Raw genomic sequence first — 23,603 nt, 5'->3', positions numbered from 1 at the left:
ACTCAAAGTTTTTATGATGACATAAAAAGATATTTGAAGTTACAGACTGGAATAAGTAACATTTCAGTCAATCATATTTCCATTTATATCAAGTCAATAATTTCCCCTCTTTCTATTATCATAGTAACCTGTGAGGCAAGCTATGGTTAGAAGTAATACACGCATTGAACTTCGCAGCTAAGTGGTGATTTACCTACCAGTATATACCCATATATAAGGCAACCTCATGCATAAGTCCGGGCAGGTACTTAGACCAAAATTATGGGTTCTGATATGTCATGTGGGCAAATTGAGGGTCATTTAATGGAAAGGGGAAAGCACCAATGTCAGTTCAGAGGATCAGCCACCCCTGACCATTGCTGCCATTTCTCCACACATGCATTCAAAAGACCACAGCAGAAAGATTGGGGGGGGGGGGGATTATGCTTCGTTTAGATTTTGCCAGAACAAACTAAGCTCTTGCCTTTCATCACTCTATTCTAGTGGTTCTCAACCTGTACCTTGTGGCTGGGATTTCTGGGAGTTGTAGGCCAAAACACCTGGGGACCCACAAGTTGAGAACCACTGCTCTATTCAGAGAAGGAGATTGTTATTTTTGTGATAGGAGTTAAAGTACAGACTTCACACTGACCCATAGATAATTCAGGCTAGGTTGTTTGGACCGATTTCTATTTTAAAATTTTAACTTACACATGAGTATACATTAAATATAGGGTAAATGTGGCTATCACTAATCCTAGTACAAAACTCCAGCAGCTATATAATAGTCTGGGAACTGTTATTAAGAACAATTTCATTTAAATGGAGATTTGTATGGTTGACCTACACAGAAGGTTTTTGTCCTTAGAAGAGAGATCAAGACCCAATCGTACAGAAATTAATAGCATCCAGTCATACAGAAATTAAGAGTCTCATAAAAAAACCCAGCTTGGCCCAATTCAATGAGTGATTCTTACCTCTGCTTCTTTCATTAAAAGACCAAGTTCCGTAATCTGGCTTTTCACCTGGCTCTCCTTGCTAATGAGGTAGTCTATGTCCTTTGAAAGTTTTTCCTATTAAAAACATCAATACTAGTCAGAAGAATGCTTTGACTATATTTGTGCATTATGAACTGGAATACAAAAGCCATGTATGAGAGAACTGCACAACAGGCTTGCAAATATTGTTTAGAAAATCTTCAAATGCCACAAAATGCTGATAAAGTGTAGCCACGGAAGATGAAAAATAATTGAGCAGGAGCTTGTACATGTACAGAACAAAGAAAATTGATGACTATGATGTTAAATGTATTGATTGGGCCTGGTCTCCATGTGCGTTGCTCTGAGTCCCCGTTGGGGGAGATGGAGGCGGCATACAAAAATAAAGTTGTTGTTGTTGCTGTTGTTATTATTATTATTATTATAAAAGGCAGGTTTCCATTAAAAATTTAATCAGCAGTAAAATATTTTATTTATATTTATTTTTTATTTACATTATTTATATCCTGCCTTTCTCTCTATAGGGACTCAAGGTGGCTAACAGCAGCAACATTTAGTCATAGTTTAAACAAAGTGAATACAAAAATTTAAAAACAATTGAGTATTTGTGTCATGGAAATAAGTTAAAATACAGTTAAAATATAGTAAATAGAATTAAAATTACATTTAAAACTCACAATCCCCTCCCAGAATCCCAGCCACAATCTCCCCAGCAGCATGCGCCTTATCCTTTCCCAAAGACTGCTGCCACAGGCCTTGAGGAAGGCAAGCAGAGATGGGGCAACTATGGTCTCTCTTGGGGGGAGTCTAGGAGTAAACACAGGACGACCCTCTCCTGTGTTCCCACCAAAAGTATTTGAGCCGGTGGTGGGACCAAAAGAAGGCCCTCCCCAGTTGATCGCAGATGTCTGACAGGTTCATAGAAAGAGATATGGTCATTCAGATAACCTAGACCAGAGCCATATAGGGGGCTTTGTAGGTCAAAACCATAACTTTGAATAGTGCCTGGAAATGTTGATAGTCAGTGGAATTGTTGCAATAGAGAATTTGTAGGCTCCATGTAACCAGCTCCAGTTTTCAGTCTGCTTGCTGCTCTTTGGACCAACTGAAGTTTCTGAGCACTTTTCAAAGGCAGCCCCACAAAAAGCACATTTTGATCCAAGCTCAAAAAAAAGATAATTCAAGTCAATTACAGGGGGGGGGGGGAAGAGTTATTGTTTCCAGATGTGGCACAATTGCAGCCCAACAAGAGTTTTGTACCTACTGCATTTAACTGCCACCAGCTGTAATACATTGCACGGCAAAAAAGCATAGCTAACACAGGGGAGGAGTAGATGGAGTTAGGCATGACTTACACATACACCAACCAGAGAAGGATTTCTAAAACTGAAGGAAGACAAACTTTTTTCTCCTAAAAGCAAGTGCCTCTTCATTTTACAGAAATATCTATAATCATTACTAAACTTCTTAGTGGTGGTTGTGCCTTAAACTCATTTCCAACTTATGCTGATCCTAACACCAGGTTGTCATCAGTTATTCTAGGAAATGTTTATTGCCACTGTCTTTCTCTGAGGGTCACTCAGTGGGTTTTTATGGTCAAGTAAGGAATGAAATGCTGGTCTGTTGCTGTCGTAGTTCAACACTCAGACAACTACACCATGTTGCCTCTTTATTTAGCAAAATTATTTTCAAAGTGAAACAGTATTAACTAAAATTCAAGAGTTTAGATTATAAAATAAATTTGTATTTCTTCTATAGAATAAGAGAAATATACATATATTACATAAAACTGCCATGAAACATAAGACAGGCTTGAAAAATGGAACTACACTCAATATAACCAAAACAAGTTTAACACTATTTTATAGACAGGAAGGTAAAATATATCTCCAATGTGCCTATGCCAAAGTAATAATTTAAGATGGTATTTGTTTCACCAAGTCTATTTGAACAGCTGGTATGGCCTGACTATGGTAGTCAACAACATTAATTAAATTTACATTTCTACACTTCAAGAACATTAAGAATTTTATATGCCTTATGTTTTATGAGGTAAATTTAACACCATCTAATTAAAACTGCTCAACAGTAAAAATAATGTAGACCACGTTGCTGCATAAAGCTGAAAGCAACTTCTATTTAAAGTAATCACACAAAATCACCATGACTTTTTCAACACTGTGTACATGGAAAACAGAAATCATGGCCTGTCCCAAAAAAGGCCCACTGCTCTTTTTAACCCCATCAACCTATGCTATCAACAATGTCCACTAAGGCCTCATCTACACTACCATATAAAATCCAGACTGTATGCTTTGAACTGGATTATATGGCAATGTAGACTAATATAATCCACTTCAAAGCAGATAATAAGGGTTTTATATGGCTGTGTATATCTCTATATATAAGTCTCTAGAACATTTAAATTGTAGTTTCTCTCCTCTTTCTAATCACCAGCCAGAAGCAATACAGTGTTCCCTCACTTATCATTGGGATTAGGTTCCAGAAACACCCGTAATAAGTGAAAATCCGGAAAGTAGGGACACTATATTTTAATATTTATACATTATTTTAGTAGTTATACACTATTTTAAGTCTTTATCAACCAATCGTGTGTTGATAAATCACCTCCTTCTCCTTCCGTTGCCACTTGGGCTCCTTTTCTCTCCCTTTGGCTTCTCCTTCCTCCCTCCCTTAGGCTGTAAATTGTAATTTTTTAATGATTTATAATAGTCTTTTAGAGGTTATTGAAAAACCGCGAAACCGAATCCGCGAAAAGTGAACCACGAAGTAGTGAGGGAACACTGTACTTTGTACTACAGGTCAATGCTTGATGCCATCTCTGATATGGTATGATATGAAGGCAGACTGCTTAGCCATTTTCTTTAATGCCATTTCTTTAATGACACTATTTTTGACCCGAATTACTACAAAGTACGAACTCTCAAGACTAAAACTTATACAGAATTTAAGAGATTGTATATTTGCAGCTGCAACAATCATTTTGTATGCAGCATTGAATCAAATGTGTATGTGTTACATACACTGGAAATTAATATAAAGTTTCTTTATTTCTGAAAATAGAAAGTGAAGCATTTCTACCTACCTTGAGTATTTTGTAGGCACTGCTCATGCTAGTTACTCTGTGGTTTGCATGTGTGCCACCCAGTTTGCAAAGATGACAAACAGGCCTTTTGCATAGTTCACAATACATGTTTACTCTCTCCATTTCATGTTCTGGACACATCAGAATCTGACAAAGAAATATCAGAACATAAAATGTACTTTAATAATTTTTGAACACAAAATACATTATATTGTCTGCATGTATACACTCCTATTTTGGATTACGTGAACAATGTAAAGGAAATTCAACTTAAGTTCAATACTTCCAAATATATTTAGCTCTTGATAAAAAGCTCAAATAACAATTATAACTCAGTTTCTTCTTAACAATTTTTGGAAAAAATAGATGGTTATAAATATATATAAAGATATAGATATTCATTTATTTCAGTCAATGACAAGGAGAAAAAAGGAATAAAATAGAACACAATACAATGCATAAGAATACAGTATTATATATAAAATTAAAATATTGTTAATCCTAAAGTATTTGTGTTACAGTGATAAAAAGACAACATATGGTGGTAACATATTATTGATGACACACAAAAACTAGCTACATTGGCTGTAATCTCAGTAAATTGGTCAGCTGCAAGGTAATCATTTCAGAACTCCTTGGTAAAGTTCGAAAAACTAGATTAATAAAATGACATTGAAGGTAACAGTAGAAATAACAATGCAATAAAACATAACTATTTCTACTTTCTCTGCCTCACAAGGACAAAAACATAAACATTGAGATGTGAATTATATTTCTGTTGTGCATTCACTATGACATAAGACACTTGAACTCTCCAGGAACCAAGACACTGAAAAAGTTACTCCCAAATATTTATACAGTTTGACCTGTTCTTGATTACATCTCGCAGATATGTTTTATCATAAGAGTGCAAATGAAGAGTGCATTTTCCCAGATTCCTGATCAGTGGTTGTGCACATTGCAGTCAATGAGGGTTGAAGCTCAAAACTGATGGGCACCAGGGAATGGAATGCTGTTATAAACTACATAAGTATCATGGATTTCTTTCTTAATCATTGCTTATGTAATGAATACAGGAAATGGAAACAGTTTTCCATGAATAGCTTGCTGGAGTCCAATATGTCTATTTCGAAAGTACAGCTATCTAGTTATTAAATTGGTCCCTCTAACTTTATATCTTGTATGTTATTCATTAATGGCATTGACCTATTCTTTGAAACCTAAACTTCTAAAAACATCTTAATTTCCCCAGTTTCACACTGATTATGTGGATGTTTATATAATACAAGAACAAACTGCAGTAACCACCTGCCATGTCATCTTTTTCTATGCAGGAATTGGCTGCACTGTTTATTTAAATCCCAGACTTACATGTATTGGCGGCCGTTAGAGAGCCAATGAAAAATAAGCAACTCACTACAATAGGTAATCAATATTATTAATGGGTAAATTGTATAATGGTATAATCATGTAGTTATCCAGGTGTTATTGGCCTGAACTCTGGAGTAAATGAGATATCCTTTATTCAAAGATCTATTGTGAACTTCTATCAGCATTGCCTACAAAAAGTCCTGCAAATCTCTTGGGAAGACAGATGGACAAATGTCAGCGTCCTGGAAGAAGCAAAAACCACCAGCACTGAAGAAATGCTCCTATAGCATCAGCTCCACTGGACTGGCCACATTGTCCGAACGCCTGATGACCATCTCCCAAAGCAGTTACAATACTCCCAACTCAAGAATGGAAAATGGAATGTTGATGGAAAGGAAAAAAGATTTAAATATGGGCTTAAAGCTAACCTTAAAAACTGTGGCATAGACATAGAGAACTGGGAAGCCCTGGCCCTTAAGCGCTCTAACCAGAGGTCAGCTGTGACCAGCAGTGCTGCAATATTTGAAGAGGCACAAATGGAGGGCAAAAGGGATAAACATACCAAGAGGAAGGTGTGTCAAGCCAACCCTGACCAGGACTGCCTTCCACCTAGAAACCAATGTCCTCACTGTGGGAAGAACATGCGTGTCAAGAATAGGTTTCCACAACCACCTACATATCCACTGCCAAGACACTACACTTGGAGGGCCATCATACTTGGACAACAAGGGATCATCTAAGTAAGTAAGGTGAATTCCTTGCAATAATTTAATATGGAAGAAACTGTATGATATATCATGGCTAAATAAGACCTTGCAAGAATCAACACCGATGGTTAATTATCTAATATTAACAAAAGGATAACGAGTGATAGCCACATTTTAGATAACCTAGTTGGAAAGCAAAGTCCAAGAATGCCCAAACTGTAGAGCTGTGTTTTTTTTTAATTGAAGTATTGCTCTCTCTCTCAGAGAAGCTAAATCCAATTCCATGATCAATCCCGCTCCTGACCAAAACACAAGACCATTTACGTCTTGGCTAGATAAATCTTATTTTATTGGCTTACATCCAGTCTATTATCATTGCCAGGCACTAATTCAGAACATCAACAGCTTGCCTGTAATGTGATGGAAATAACAGAGCTGTGCATATTAGCAGCATATTAATAACAATTCATTCAGCATCTCTGAACTTCCTTTTCCAGAGGCTCTGTGTCAGGTTTAAACAGTATAGGAGAGAAAATAATCAACTGCAAGATTCCATAAACTGATGAACAATGTAGCCAGCAAAACCCACCTCTCCACTTTTAGGCTTTCTAGAAAAATCCAGAGCCATGAAGCAGTACCTCTAAAAACTATACTATAGTAATTGCCATCAAATATTTATTGGTTAAGACACAGCAAAGGAGTACTGGTAAACAATGAAACTATTAACCCACACAAAATTGTTTTAAAAACAAGCCATCTGGCTCTGCAGAAGGGGATGAAAAAAAGTTATTCCTTCTTGGGGAAATGTAGGTTAAAGGACAGCAGATGGAAGCAAGTTGTTTCACTCAAGTTACTTGTTTAACCCGTTAATATTTTTATGTCACTTGATTAAACTTGTATAGTACTTTTCTAGATTTAATAGCACCAATGCAAATATGAGATGTAATATAACTAGATTTGAGTATAACCCCATGTCAGCCTGCAATTTAACATTTTAAGATTCACTCATTTAAATAGGATTACAAGCAATTATAGGGTTCCATCTGTTTCTCTCTTTATAGAACCATAAATTTCCATTTAAAATGGCACACATTATTGGAAACTGGCTTCATGTGATCACCTTCTTGGCCATGATATTACAGAGAAAAAAGTTTTCTGATAAACGTGGCACTGGTTAATGAACAGGTAGCAGAGAACTGCAAACAATGAAAAGATATAATGCTTTTAATTTCTTAATAAGACTGAGTTAAGTGTGAATAGAGTTTGCTGATGGAACCCAATTATTTACAATGGTTAGAATGAATTCTGAAGAGCTAAAAAAAAATCTCTCCAAACTGTGGTACTGAAACATCAAGTTTTAGTCCAAGCAAATGTAAAGGCACATATTTGGGGACAATAAAACGGTCACCTTATCATATATACTAGTAAGACTGGAGCTGGTAGCAAATAACCAAAACAGTGATCTTGAAACTATAATGGTCACCACAGAGCAAATATCAACCCAGCATATGGCTGCTGTAAGAAAAGCTTATTCCATCTTGGGTGTTACCAGTAAAGAAATAACTGATAAAATTGCCATACTGTTACTATTGAAAAACCTGCTTCCATGAACAGAAGGTGTGCTGAATGGAAATCACGTGCATGGATGTGCCCATTTCCACATACCTTCTTCCCCTTCCCCTGCTTGTCAGTCTCTAGCCTGTCCCACATTTTTCATGAAGAGTTCCACAACTCTTAGAAAAGCTACTGTTCAGGAAATAGAAAAAAACATACTGCATTAATACCAAACCTGGTAAATTCAATAGGCTGTTGCACCACAACTCGCATATTGGGACTGGAGGTAATGGGAATTTGAGTCCAAGGACATCAGAAAGGCCACTTATTTCCCAGACCAATTTAAACAGTGTCATTCATAGTTCTGTGGATCCAATATTTATACATAGGTTTGAAGTAGATAAATACTGCTCTGCTTCAGTATCAACATTGTAAATATATGCAGTTATGGGTGATTTATAAACTGGAAATTGGGAGGAAGTTACTACCCAGCTGGGAAATTAAAATCTGGAATACAGGCTCAATAAAGTTGAAAGCAAATAACTTAATTTGCTTTATGAAACTGTAAAGGCTGATAAAACTCTATACAGCAAATGTTAATTTCTGGCATCATTAGATAAAATCTCAGAAATAAATATTCTCAGATATGATTACTAAGAGGCAAGTTTGACATTGCATTAGGTCTCTGATAAAGACATTTATATTTCACAAGTGTGTAGCTTATAGTCAATGGAGACTTCAGTGGCCAAATTAAAATATTAGACAAGTAGCAACTATAAGGATTCTGAATTTTCCTTTAGAGGCTGATACAGGTAGAATGAATGGAAATATTAAACTGTTGTTGAAGGCTTTCATGGCCGGAATCACTGGGTTGCTGTGAGTTTTCCGGGCTATATGGACATGTTCCAGAAGCATTATTTCCTAACGTTTCACCTGCATCTATGGAAGCATCCTCAGAAGTTTTGAGGTTTGTTGGAAACTAGGCAAGTGGGGTTTATATATCTGTGGAATGTCCAAGGTACAGTAGAGTCTCACTTATCCAAGCTAAACGGGCCGGCAGAAGCTTGGATAAGTGAATATCTTGGATAATAAGGAGGGATGAAGGAAAAGCCTATTAAACATCAAATTAGGTTATGATTTTACAAATTAAGCACCAAAACATCATGTTATACAACAAATTTGACAGAAAATGTAGTTCAATGTGCAGTAATGTTATGTTGTAATTACTGCATTTACGAATTTAGCACCAAAATATCACGATATATTTAAAACATTGACTACAAAAATGGCTTGGATAATCCAGAAGCTTGGATAAGCGAGGCTTGGATAAGTGAGACTCTACTGTATTAAACTGTTTATTTAAATAATAAATGGGGTTTTGTGTTGATATTATGGGTTGACAAGAAATCCTACCTGCTTGAACCTGATGCTGAGCAGCTATACTGTGAGGCAGGCCCGTAGCCAGGATTTTGGTTCGGGAGCGGCTGGGATTTTGGTTCGGGGGGGGGGGGGGGGCTGAGTCTGAGAGAGGATTTGCCCTAGCAAACCTTTTGTATTGTTATCCCAATACCCCCATGCATATGGGATATATTGAGCATGGTGATCAGATCATGATATGAATAAACAGTTTAAATACTAAATGTAAGGCCTTCTCGCGGACCAACCTGAGAATTTCGAGAGGGGGGGGCTGAAGCCCCTCAAGCCCCCCCCCCCCCCCGGCTACATGCCTGCTGTAAGGTATGCTTGAAACATTACAACACGATCAGAGAAACCCTGTCTTATCGGTTACTAGCCATAAACTGGTATGTACTGCCAGATCACTACCTGATCATAGCAAGAACACCTAACCTTTATCATATAAAATCAAGTGCAGCTATCATTCCGATTTGCTTCTCTCCCAACAATACAATGATGGAATCAACAAAACTGAAACAAATTGTGGGTTCCATTTTCCCTTGAGAGAAATAGCTATAAACAGAAGTAATCATGTGAAGTATGCAATAGCACACTACTTTCCAAGATAGGCCACAGCTCCCATGAGTCCCAGTATTATCACACCCATCCAATGAATCAGAAGGTGTTTTACTTTGTAATGCACTACATTGATGCTAGTGACTAATTTCCCTTGCAGCTGTCCTATATAATAACATGTATATAATATAATACTGGAATAGTCACTATAATGCAGGAAAAACACAATATAATTTAAAGCCCCCAAATCAGTCACAGGCAGAAAAACCTTTTTTCTCCAAAGCCACAACTGTTGTTCTGTTAAGATAGCTTTGAATTATTTTCTCAGAAAATCCACAATGTGAGAATCAGTACTATTATATGCTATTATTCCACTTTACAAGTAGCGGACCCAACCTTGTCATCTTTAATATTTGCAAAATATTATTTTTCCTCTCAACATCTCTATCCCACGTAACAAAAAGTAAAAAGGCTGCTGCTCATAAGTTTCAATGTGTTTTAGAGAAACAGTTCACATGCAAACTGCATATGCTCAAAGACAAGACAATTCTACTACATAATGAAGAAGAAAAAACACTTACTTTAGGCCTGAAGTTGGTGGTTGGTCCCACATATTCATGCTGGGCTTTTAAAGTTCCCCAGGGATGATGAATTTTGAAGCATTCATTGCAATAACTTGCACTACAATCCATACAGCTCTTTGTGGATTCCTGTGGTGGGGGTTTACAGAGATCACACATAATGGCTGTAGCTGCCCTTGCTGCCTGCCTGTATCGTTCTACAATTGTTTCCAAGGTAAAGTTGCGAAACAGGCCACTGATGCCACGCTCTCCGAGATCTATGTCATGTCGACATCCAGGACAAGGGAAGACTGTTGTCTTAGGAGTCAATGAATTGCGTTTCCAACCTGTGTAGATGGCAGGACTTGTTTTAATTGCAGTTCAATAACAATTATTTGAGAAACTGTAAGGTAAACAACTGGTAAGCTAATAGATCTTTATTTAGGACTCCTATACTTCTCAGTATGTGTATCATTCAGACAAACACTATGTGGATGCCATACTACTTACTTACTCTGCACCATCTCGCAAATAGGATTCTATATTAATTCCTTGGTATTTCATCTCTTTTAAATTCTTTGATCATTCTGTAGACTGCTGGAGGGTTGGGTGTTTTGGTATATATGGGGGGGGGGGCAATCTTTTTCCATCTTTTTTTTTTAAAGGCCAGGTGCTCACAAGGATGTCCATTCGGATGCCATGTACTTCCAGCAAAATGTATTCCAAATACAGTAGTCCTGACAAATTCTCTCATATATATATATATATATATATATATGTGTGTGTGTGTGTGTGTGTGTGTGTGTGTGTGTGTGTGTGTGTGTGTTGTATTACATGTCTGGTGGACAGCAGAAAAAAACTTCCATGAGGACAAATAAATAAGCTACACCAGAGATTTCACTTGCACTTTTCCTCAGTTTTAAGATGTGTGCATGCAACTTAGGCCGCAAGATGTCAACTATGACATAATACCACATGCAGCAGCTCTGTGGAGGTTACCATCATACCAAATATAGGTTACCATGATCAAATCAACTGTTTAAAATATGCCATATGTAAGCCAGTACTGTACAATCTTGTCTTAGCTCAAAAGGTGCATTTTCTGAATACTAAAGGATTCAAGACATCTGGACATCTGAAGAAGAAGGTTACTTTGGGCCCAAACCCTAACTTTCTAAATAATCAATTAATTTAATTTTTAGTGGAAATTAATTTTTATAGCTATATCACTTTGAATGAGTAATGGGAAGGTAATGAATACAAATAATCTCTTAGAAGACACTAAGGAGCTTTTAGAAAAATGGTTAAACTTAAATTCAAAACAAATTATTAATGTCCATGTTAAGTCTTATGATCCAACCTAATCCCAGACTGTAAAAGAGAATCCTGAAGTATTTTCACACCTAAAGCAAATTTAATCCTGGAAATCACATGACTGCAACAAGGCATACATGCAATATACACTATGAAGACTTTGACTAATTTAAAGCACAAGCATTTCCATTTAAAAGTAAATCCCATTGAGTTCAATGGGGCTTACTCCTCAGGTAAATGATAAATTTAAGTAGAAAGAAAATGCAACATGCAGCATGCAGTTAATAGAAAATGGCAGTATCGGTTTTACACTGACTACTACAGCAATCAATGAACACATATGAACAACAACAAGACAAACACTGAAAACAAAACCCAAAAAATTGTGTGCAGTGGTCAAGTTTAGATTATACATCTAAAATGCTTAGCCTGTAGCATGCTTCTGAAGTGTCAGCAAATGTGAACTTTATTCATTCAAGCCAAAATATGAGACACCCCAGAACTTCATTTCAATTAGTTAAAAATGGGAAGCATGATAATGAATGCATGTTATTATGTACATACTGGTGACACCATGCTGATGACTAATACTTCAGATCATCTAAGATGTCCCATCCCTTTTCAGAGTCTAGTTAGCTTGGCTTAAGCTATCCTATTAAAGCACATGGGTTTCTACTATCATGCACAGTGATGTAAAGAACTGAGGTTTTAAAATGTATTTTAAAAGTGCACTGAGATCTGGCAATCCATTATTAAGCATTGAAGCAAATAGCTATTTGCCTCTATTATTTGCTTTTGATAATAAAACTTACAAAGTTTTAAAGAAATAAGAGGAAAAGTTTGTTTTTGAATTTATCTTCATCTGCAGTTATGCTTCATATCTAAAACATGCTTTATGTTTTAAAACTTCATCTTGTTCTCAACACTGGTTTCTCATTTTTAATGTGGACATCCTCTATCATGTGGCATTTGTGTTAAAAACCTATTCAGCACTTCCAGACCAAATTTGAGATGCTAGCCCTAAACAGAATAGGCAATAGATTATTGAAGGACAACATATCCCATATGGGCCTCATCTTGACTTTAAGAGATATGTTAAATATACTCAGGTGCTACTACTTTCATAAAGGCTAGGCAGAAAGTATCCAGGAAGGAAGTATTACAATGTGTTTGACTGTTATCAATTATTTTATCATTTGGGCAACCAGTTACAATCTTTTGGTTTTTCTTATCTTGGTTTGTCTAGTTTTAAATGTGTGTTAACTATTTTTGGACCAGGCCTTTAATATGTTTCAATTTTAATATAGTTTAATATAGTTTTGTTAAAATGTAGCTTTTTTGTAAACTGCTTTGCATATTATAATCAAAATATAATATGCAATTGTTTAAAATAAATCAAAATCTGTTTCTATGTTTTTCACAGACAGACATTGCCTAAAATGTTTCAGACTTCTGGTAAAAAATAAATCCCTACCATCTGTCTTCCTCTGATTTCCACATGACTGATAAAAGTGGCATCAGTTTCTGCAATCCAGTAAGCCCTTTTACACATATGCAGTAAATTGCACATGGGGTGCAAATTTTGCTATCCCAGCTCAAGGTTTTTTGTTCAAAAGAGGAAATGGGCATAATTTAAAAACAGAATGTATCAAACAAATGCCAAAAGAACCAGAAAAGGGATAATACATCTTTAATTGAGCTTAAGCTTTTGAATACAGCAATATCACCAGCAAAATAAAGATTTAAAAATATATTTCTGGGGCATATTTTAAGACTTTGTTAAATAGTCAACTGGATTCATGTATTAAGTTAAATATAAATATTTGCTCTTCTCAGGAAAAAATACTTTTTGAAAATCCTTTGGATCACATCTTGATAGTAAGACTGAGTGCATTAAGTAACTAAAATCCTTTATTTTAATTATATCCATGTATGTTGCTTTTGTTCAAGGCAAATCCAGTTTACAATTAAATATGCAAACTTTTGGTATTATTCGTCTTCAAATAATTGTTTTTAAAGAAGACCTGAAGTTAAAGCAGTGTAAACCCTCTTCCATCTGTCTGCATTTTCAAATGTAACTTTTGATATTATTGAAAAAGCTTTTATACAGCTCTTTCATAAGAAGTCATAATTATCACCAGCACAATGCTGATTATAATGTCTCGGGTTCATGGTACTTGAAAAACATATCTTCATATATAAGCCAAACTGGACTCAAGATCTTCAGCAAAACCAAAAAGAGTTGGTAGAATCCCCAAACATTGTGACATAAGTATTGTCTCATTGAAAGGTATCTTTCAATGAGCCAACCATACAGCTCTCATATACAGAGCAGCCCATTCTGGGATGGGGAAGATCATGCAAAGAGCTGTGCTATGACAGGAACCTTAAAGACCTACCCATCTCACTACATAATAGGTAAGAATCACCAGTGTACAGGATTAGATGGCAGAGCAAGTTGATCATAAAATGTAGTCAAAACTTCTCAATTCCTTCTCACGGTCACAATGAAAGAGGAGAGGAAACACATAAGTATGAGAGATCTAGGCAGATTATAATGAACTGATTTAGCATTATGACCAATGAGTTTTAACGGATTGAAATGTAAAGAAAAATAGGAAATACTAAGCAAAATCTTTTTAAACAACTTAAGGATTATTTATTTTCCTTAAGCCAGAAACAGTATTGTGTCACTCCTTCCAAGCATAGGCATGTTAAAGAAAGGAAACTACTCTACCTGCCAGGGTTCAGCTGCAGCTTCAGTACCACAAAACTAATTCTTGATACATAACTTTTTCTTAGAATTTACTTTGCTCTAAATGAGGGTGCATTATATCATAATATATTATTTTGCCAATCATTTATTTAATACTTTGGGTCACATCTGCACTTTTGAACATGACAACTAATAACAGCACTGTATGTTACATGATAATCTACATTTGAGAATCTAATTTGTTACTTTGCAAGCAACAGCAGCATACCAAGATCTGGTTTTTAAAAACTAGCTATTTATAAGAGTGTTATTTGCATGGAAATTTTAAAATCATTTTCAAAAAAAGAGGTTTCAAGTTGCACCTTTGAATCCAGTTGACCTTCATAGCTGTTGCACAAAAATGAGAGCAGTATTTCCAGAGAAATGTATTTCTATCAACCTGCTAAGCTTGGACTTGACCACTGATCCTTAAGAGAAGTCTAATCTAAAGATAAGACCCAAGCACTAATAAGAGCTATCTAAAGCAATACAAAACTGAAGCATTTCTACCTCTCCACCCAAGTGACCTCCTCTGTGAGGCTGTAAACAATGAACAGAGATTTGTTTTTAGAAGCTGAAAAGAAAGGATTTTCTATTGGGTTATTAATGTATATGCAAGATATATATCAGACATTCTCCTTTCTATTAAGTTAAACACAAATGGGCAACTATGGCCCTCACAATGTCTTTGGCTTTTAGTGCCCTGCCCATTAGTCGTAACCAGCATAACCAATGGTGAGTAAGGAGTTGCAGTGGTAACCCTATGAATTTAGACATAAGCCCCACCACATTTTCTGATTCTCATTTTTCATAGATAAACATCAGATTTTGCTGTACAATTTTTAAATGGCTTGAAATAAGAAAAAAGTTGATTTAATAACAATAAGACACCAATATATCTCACTGATAGACTCATTATTTGAAAGAAAAAATGCTTTTATCTACATGATATAGTAATGTAAGTGTCAAGCATTATTGTTATGATTTCTACAAACAATGAAATTTTAGATTTATTTCCAGCAAAAAAGGTTACCAATAACTTTACATTCTTTTTGTATCCAGTTTATGCATTCCATATAGGCTTAAAGTCCTATTTTGGTGCTTATCCAACAGCAATACTAATGCATTAATTTAAAAGACATTTCATATATGCAGATAGTCACATAAATTATTTTGAGAACATATAAGGTATGACTGTATTCAATTCTGGCTGAACAAGTTTCAGACTGTGGGAGTCCGGTGTTTTGGTTTTTTTTAGTTTATTAGAACCCCCATATTCAAAAGTGCTAGGGGATAGGATCAATTATCATTCATCCCCTGAGAACTGCTGTGAAATTTAGTTCAGCTCTCAGGATAATAGAGGTTTCCTACTCTTGAGACATTAACATATAATCAACTAAGGAGAGTAAATAAGATGGGCAAAAACAGTCTTATGTATAGAATATCACAGGTGATTATGTAAAAGGTAAAGGTAAAGGTTTCCCCTGACGTTAAGTCCAGTCATGTCTGACTCTGGGGGTTGGTGCTCATCTCCCTTTCTAAGCCAAAGAGCCGGTGTTGTCCATAGACACCTCCAAGGTCATGTGGCCGGCATGATTGCATGGAGCGCCATTACCTTCCCGCTGGTGCAGTACCTATTGATCTAATCACATTGGCATGTTTTCGAACTGCTAGGTTGGCAGAAGCTGGAGCTAACAGCGGCCGCTCACTCTGTTCCTGGGTTTGAACCTGGGACCTTTCGGTCTGCAAGTTCAGCAGCTCAGTGCTTTAACACACTTCACCACCGGGGTTCCTTAAGGTGATTATGTATCATGTATCATGTATGAAATGTCACTTTATGCAATAGAAACTAGGATCTGCCCCACTATCTGGGCAGAGTCCACTAGGGGGCGCTAGAAAGAGGATAGTCCATTTTATGAGGGTGGAGGGTGGGTTGAAGGCTATGATTTTACAAATTAAGCACCGAAACATCATGTTATACAACAAATTTGACAGAAAAAGTAGTTCAATACGCAGTAATATTATGTTGCAATTACTGTATTTACAAATTTAGCACCAAAATATCACGATATATTGAAAACATTGACTACAAAAATGGCTTGGATAATCCAGAGGCTTGGATAAGCGAGGCTTGGATAAGTGAGACTCTACTGGATTATAAGAAATCTTGGAAATAAGTGTAATTAATGGTTAGGTTTTAAATGTTAATAATTTAAATGGTTTGACAACTTAAAAATAAACTTTGTAATTAAAATTTTTTGCTAATGATCTGTGTTGTTGTCATCACGTACCTGATCTATTAACCCTGTCAATTCTATCCAAGCTAGGGGAATGCATTCGGTTGCGAGGGCTACTTTGATTGGAAGTCTCTGAGGCAGAATCATTGAACGGATCTTCAAGTGAGAAGTAGAGGATTTCTTTTACACATTTGTGGCAGATGCTGTGTTGACAAGGGAGAATAACTGGATGGGTAAATAACTCCTTGCATGCTGGGCAGATGAGTTCTCGTTCAATATTCTTAATGGTAACCTGTAAACAAATAAGACAGACTTTTAAGTGTTATTTTTAAAATGGAACTAGCAATGAAACAACTTATAAAAACAAAAATTACATATTATTTCAATCAGTTCATTTTAAACCTGAAATATTAGATTTATGTATCTATTTTTTCCTGTTTTGTTTCAGTAATAATAATAATAATTTTAATAACAATAATTTCTACCCCACCACCAAATCCCCAAAGGGTCTTGGGGCGGCTAAGAAAATACAACGAAGTGCCGCATATAGACAATATATAAATCTAAAACTATAAAACCATAGAATTGCAATCACACACATTACAATGTAAAACATTAACATAATTAGTACAATGTAAAACATTCAGTACCTAGAAAGATCATGTGAATTCCACTGTAGTTTTTTATATTATCCAAAGAGTACACTGATATTATAATTCAGTCTTGTAAGTAATAATGAAGACAAGTAAATTCAATCAAGAACGAACTACAGGTTGAGCATCTCTTCTCTAGAATTCCAAAATCCAAAATTATCCATGTAGGTGGCTGAGGTGCCACCTTTGCTTTCTGATAGTTCAACATACACAAACTTTGTTTCATGCACAAAATTACTAATAAATGTTATCTATACAATTAAATTCAGACTATGTATATATGAAGCTGATTGTCCAAGCATTTTGGATAAAGGAGACTCAATCTGTAGTATCATAAGATTTAGTGCTATTATAAGAGTATCAATATACTGGTAATATTCTTTCAAAAAAAACTGGATGTTCTGGGTTTTACAAACAATTATCACATTGTCATGATTATCAAAGTTATTGTTCCTGCTTCCTTCTGTTCAGGCATCTTTAAAATGTATTATCTGTTAAAACAATACTAGTCTTACTCAAAAGCCTCTAACTAAATATTCAAAACCAAAGTAAACTGAAAACTTCCTTCTTTCATATTTTCTCAACTCAGTTTCTAGGCACATATTGAACTTTTAGGAGTACTAGCATATATGTATACATATATGTGTATATATGTATGCATGCATGTCATACTGTCAATGACATGTTCATCTTACTTTGTCATAAAGAATCCTATCCTGAAAAAGACAAGGATTTGCACTCAATGAGATATTTAAAATTCTCTAATAGGAAGCTATTTACTAGACTGCAGCACAAGAGCTCTCTGAGAAGTCTAAACACTTCACCAAACTACAAATCTCAGAGTTCTGTAGATAGGACCGTGACAACTAAAATGGTAACCATAGCCATAACTGTAGATAGAACTATAAATTACATCCTGCTCCACTATGAAGTTAGAAAACAAATACAATGCCACAAAGTACCAATAATAAGTACTACAGTATTTAAGTTCTGCTTTGAAGGCTACACTTTCACAGTGATTCCATGGTATGGCAGTAAACATCAGCAACACATTTTACAAATACAGTAGAGTCTCACTTATCCAACATAAACGGGCCGGCAGAATGTTGGATAAGCGAATATGTTGGATAATAAGGAGAGATTAAGGAAAAGCCTATTAAACATCAAATTAGGTTATGATTTTACAAATTAAGCACCAAAACATCATGTTATACAACAAATTTGACAGAAAAAGTAGTTCAATACGCAGTAATGCTATGTAGTAATTACTATATTTACGAATTTAGCACCAAAATATCATGATGTATTGAAAACATTGACTACAAAAATGTGTTGGATAATCCAGAACGTTGGATAAGCGAGTGTTGGATAAGTGAGACTCTACTGTACATTGTTCGATATGGAAACAATTGTAATGTATTTATATAACTACTTTTAGGTATAACTAAAAACAATCCACTGATACCTGGAGCTCCAAGCAACTATATCATTAATTTTATTTCCTAGAACTGGTTAGAAAAGCTGCATACAAAAATACACTGTTTGCCCTTTAAATTGACATACTCTAGTGTGCATTGCAACAGTATGCTTTGCCTCTATTCCAAAAGAATCTGAAGAACAAGAAAACACATTGTTATGAGAGAGATGTTTGTCCCTGTTACAATTCAGTCAGAATAAGTTATAGCCTGGTTGAATAGATTAGGAGCCAGGCTCTGCAATGCCCAACTCTTTGCCTTTTGGGAATAGCACTTTGAGAATTGTGCTGCCATTGGTTCAGTGAGTGATGATCAATTTTCTATCCATTCTCCAGAAGCAAAAGCTTCACTTTCCATTCATTCAAAGGTAAAAAGAAAGGTGGCTTTATATGTTATCCCATAATATATTTGTAAAAGTATACAATATTTTCTAAATTAACTAAAAGCATTATGAAATTTATAATCACTGCCTGTGATTACAAACTCTTTTTTTGTTTGTTGTCCCATTGTTTTGTTAAGGGTGTTTTGCAACACGGAGATCATTTCAAAGACAGTTTCATGTCACTAATAAACCATCGGTTCATTCAGGACACTTCTTCAAGTGCACTGAAGATATTTTACATGATATTTTAGATGACACTGGCTATTTAGATCGATTCCATCCCTCTTTTGACCTGCTTTGAGAATGGAAACCCTTTTTTCATCTGATGGGGAAGTCATGGGGAATGGCTAGGAAAACGATAACCTTGTTGATACACTGTAGACCAGGGGTCCTCAAACTTTTTAAGTGGAGGGCCGGTTCATGGTCCCTCAGATTGTTGAGGGGCCGAATTATCATTTGAAGAAAAAAAAAAGAGCAAATTCCTATGCTCACTGCACATGTCTTATTTGTAATGCAAAACAACAACAACAACAACTACAACAAACAAAAAACCCCAGCAACAATTACTTACTTATTTATTTATTTATTACATTTCTACCCCACCCTCTCTCACCCTGAAGGGGACTCAGAGCGGCTTACAAGTTGTATGTACATACAATATATTATATTATTAGCATAACACAATATTAGCATTACATATTATTATATTGCACTATACCATTATACTGTAATATTATTAGTAATATTACATTTAATATATAATATATAATTAATATTACTATATTATACAATATTATTATATATTATTATGATTATTATTATTATCCGCCCTGAGTCCCCTATTGGGTGACAAGGGCGGGGGTAGAAATACTGTAATAAATAAATAAATATTATATTTTATTACATTATAATATTTATTATCAATATTATATGTATACACAATATTTTTATTACAATATATTATATTATTACCATATCATTCATTTACAGTATTTCATTTACAATATTGGTAAATGAAAAACAATACAATATTTAAAAATAAAAATAATTTTAACCAACATACTGTAAACTTATCAGGATTTCAGTGGGAAGTGTGGGCCTGCTTCTGGCCAATGAGATAATCAAGTAGGATTGTTGTTGTTGTGCCTTCAAGTAAATTCAGACTTTGGGCAAGCCTAAGTCTAAAACTGAGGGCGGGGGGCAGGTTAATGGCCTTGGAGGGCCACATCCGGCCCCCGGGCCTTAGTTTGGGGACTCCTGCTTTAGACAATGCATAAGCAAATTTCAGCCCTCCAGGTGTTTTGGACTCCCATTCCCATAATTCCTAACAGCCAGTAAACTGGCTGGGATTTTTGGGATTTGAAATCCAAAACACCTGGAGGGCTGAAGTTTGCCCATGCCTATTGTAAACTCTTGCTGCAATTGACTGTGGTATCTTTTTAGTCTGCTTCTTTGGGATACAACTTGTAGGTTTTACACAGACTCCAGTTATTTCTGCAGAACATTTTTTGATTGTGAGGATTCTATCTCTTTCCAAGACCACTGCCTTCTAGCTCCATTTACATTAATATGAATTTTTGGTCAGATGTTATTGAGAGGTTTGAGTGATGGTAATATACCTCCATTCCATCTAATAATCCTAGGGCGACAGCAAAAATTTTGAATAAGTGTTTGCATGTAGTTCCAGAACAGACAAAGCTTAATTCAGGCAACAGTGTTGACCAACACAAGTAATCTGTATGTAGATTTAAAATCAATAATAGATGGAACTGCATTCTTTCTGAAGAGCCAGCTATGCAGATGAGAGTTCGCCTGTAGATCAAGCCAGCAATTCTTGGCAAACAGACCCTATTCAATGGCAGCCTCATCAATTCACTATACCCACCTCAGAAAAGGCATGTATCTCCTCACTGAATTTTAAATAAATTTGTTAAATATTGAACAGGATTTTAAAAAACAGTAACTTTTTTATTCCAACTAGAGTTCAGTTGATTACTGTAACCAATTTGTCTTTTTAGTTGTCATGCTTTGTTTGTAAAACACGTTTTTTTCTCACATAGTACCAAAGGTGATTTGTGGTGGGTTTACCTCAAATAGTGAAAATTTTAAATAATATTTCAAACAAATATTAAGTTATTGGCATCAGGTCTCTAGAACCAGATGAGTAATTTTTTTCTTCAACCCACCATAAATCATTCTTATACATTTCCATGCTAAAAATTCATCACAAAACAAAACACATACCTATGCATATACACATAAGCAAAAATTTAAATAGCAAGAAAACAGTTCTGCAAACATCACACTCACTATCGCATGGGTTTTCCCCTTATTGTTTTACTCCCTTTAATTGATATTATATAACCATGCATCTATTTTTGGTAACACTTTTCTAATTTATAAATCCAACAACTGACAATTGCCTCCTTTGTTTTTGTGTAACATTTTAAACTAATATTTAGTATTGGGATCAGGTCTCTGGAACCAAATGTTGATATTTTCCGATTCTTATAAATGTCCATATATATCACTTGCATATCTACTTTGCAACATTTTTCTAGACTTCGCCCATGTCTCCAGTCTATCAAACATTCCAGTATTATCTTATTCACCCATCCCAAATTTGGTATCATCTGCAAATTTGATAAATTTTCATTCTATTTCATTATCACAGGGCACATCTACATGGAGCATTTAATCCAGTTTTAAAGAAAGTGGTTTCACTATGCAGATGATTACATAGGGAACCTTGGAACCAATCTGAAGCCCAGATGTTGAATACACAAACCAGAGTACTGATGTGCATTAAGGGCTTTCTTTCATGCGCTTTGGTGGGAGTTTGTTGTTTGACTGCTACAGTTTGAAGCTAGCTTCGAACTGCATTACATGGTCAGTGTAGATGGGGCTACAGTCATTTATTTATTTTTTTAAAAAAAATATTAAATATGACTAGGCCTAGGACAGAGGCATCCCACTAGTCATATCTCACATGAAGATCTTGTGGCTATTACAAAGGGTTGTCTGCATTTCCTTTCTGTTTCTCTTCAAAAAAATAACACAGCCCAACCAAAAAGAAATTGGTGCCTTGGCTTTTAGATCTGTTTCTGGAGTCACTTGGTGCACTGGTTCAGAAAAGTGCATTGGATTGATCACATCAGCTCTAGTTTCTTAGATATGCTTATCACAATTTTTAATGGTCAAGCATGGAGCCCACGATGGCGTAATGGGTTAAACCCTTGTGCCGGCAGGACTGCTGACCAAAAGGTTGGTGATTCGAATCCAGGGAGTGGGATGAGCTCCCGTCTGTCAGCTCCAGCTCCCCATGCAGGGACAGGAGAGAAGCCTTCCACAGGATGATAAAACATCAAACATCTGGGCATCCCTTGGGCAAGATCTTTGCAGATTTCTTTACAGTCAGCATCTTCCCAGCACATGTGAAAAGCGCCTCTAGCTCTCTCAGATACACATAAATTGCACTGCAATGATCCTGCCCCACCCTCTGCGGATCTTAACAGATCCTAGGTGACCCCTCCCCATCCCCAGTCTGAAGGAAACAACTGACAGAGATCCTCCTTGATGTAAGAGTCCACCAAGCGGTCCTTTGCAGCACCATGAGTCTGCACAAAACCTCTGGCGCAAGGAAGGCTCAACACACCCAGCTCTTGCCTTACTTTGTGTTAAGCAAACAGAGGAAAGAGGAATCAGCCTTAGGGCGGGAGAAAGACAGTTTATTAAGGAGACAACTACAAAAAAAACCCGGAAGAAGCTGGGGAAGGCTTTCTCAGGGTGCATTTACACTGCAGAAAGAATGTATTTTGACACCACTTTAACTCCCATGGCTCAATACTGTGGAATCATGACATATTTTAAGTGAACACCCACAATATGTATTTTAATTGTCTTACAGGATATATGTTTTAATGTTAATTTGTGCTATTAGCGTTATCATGTCTACTGGATTAATTTATACTGATTTAATTCTTTTGGTCTAAGTTTACTGTTATTATTGTGTATTACAGTTCTTTCATATTGGTGTGTGTGCATTATTTTGGGCATTTAATGTTTGCCTTTTTCTGTGTGCAAACCACTCTAAGTCCTTTCTGGGAGAGAGAGCAGTATATAAATAAAGTTTTACTATTATATATGATCATCATCATCGTCGTTGTTGTCGTTTTGTGAGGCACCAGCACTCATTAGCACAGAATGTGGAAAACCTTGTAAAACTACAATGGCTACAATTCCTCAACATTGAAACCAGCATGAACTATTATGCAATGTAGATGTGCCCTTCGATGCCACAAAATCCTGGGATTGGTGACTTCTTGTGGCACCAGGGCCCTGCGACAGGGAAGGACACCCACCTCACAAAACTAATTCAATAGTGCTGAGCAATGGCAGTTAAAACAGGGGGCCCTTCCACGCAGCCCTATATCCCAGAATATCAAGACAGAAAATCCCACAATATCTGCTTTGAACAGGGTTATCCGAGTCCACACTTCCATATATTCCAGTCCAAAACAGAAAATGCGGGATTTCATTCA

At 35.9% G+C, this 23,603-nt stretch overlaps 1 protein-coding gene and 1 long non-coding RNA gene across 4 annotated transcripts in view; one reads left to right on the top strand and one right to left on the bottom strand.

Moving 5' to 3' along the window:
- The window catches only part of LOC134296671 (uncharacterized), a 232,654-nt gene extending 224,076 nt beyond the window's left edge, over window positions 1-8,578 (top strand). Inside the window, exon 3 of the long non-coding RNA XR_010003489.1 lies at window positions 5,418-8,578. This is a non-coding gene — a long non-coding RNA (uncharacterized LOC134296671). The remainder of the gene's footprint in view (window positions 1-5,417) is intronic.
- The window catches only part of trim36 (tripartite motif containing 36), a 60,959-nt gene that overhangs the window by 12,845 nt on the left and 24,511 nt on the right, over window positions 1-23,603 (bottom strand). For all 3 annotated transcript variants that reach the window (XM_016994850.2, XM_062972170.1, XM_008114024.3), the window contains exons 2-5: window positions 16,607-16,844; window positions 10,268-10,593; window positions 4,084-4,230; window positions 957-1,052 (exon numbers count right to left, since the gene is read on the bottom strand). In XM_016994850.2, coding sequence (XP_016850339.1) covers window positions 957-1,052; window positions 4,084-4,230; window positions 10,268-10,593; window positions 16,607-16,844 — 807 coding nt within the window. The remainder of the gene's footprint in view (window positions 1-956; window positions 1,053-4,083; window positions 4,231-10,267; window positions 10,594-16,606; window positions 16,845-23,603) is intronic.

Source organism: Anolis carolinensis, chromosome 2 (assembly GCF_035594765.1).
Source record: "Anolis carolinensis isolate JA03-04 chromosome 2, rAnoCar3.1.pri, whole genome shotgun sequence".
Classification (NCBI taxonomy): Eukaryota; Metazoa; Chordata; class Lepidosauria; order Squamata; family Dactyloidae; genus Anolis; species Anolis carolinensis.
The sequence above is the reverse complement of the archived record's forward strand: the minus strand, read 5'-3'. Positions and strand labels throughout refer to the sequence as shown.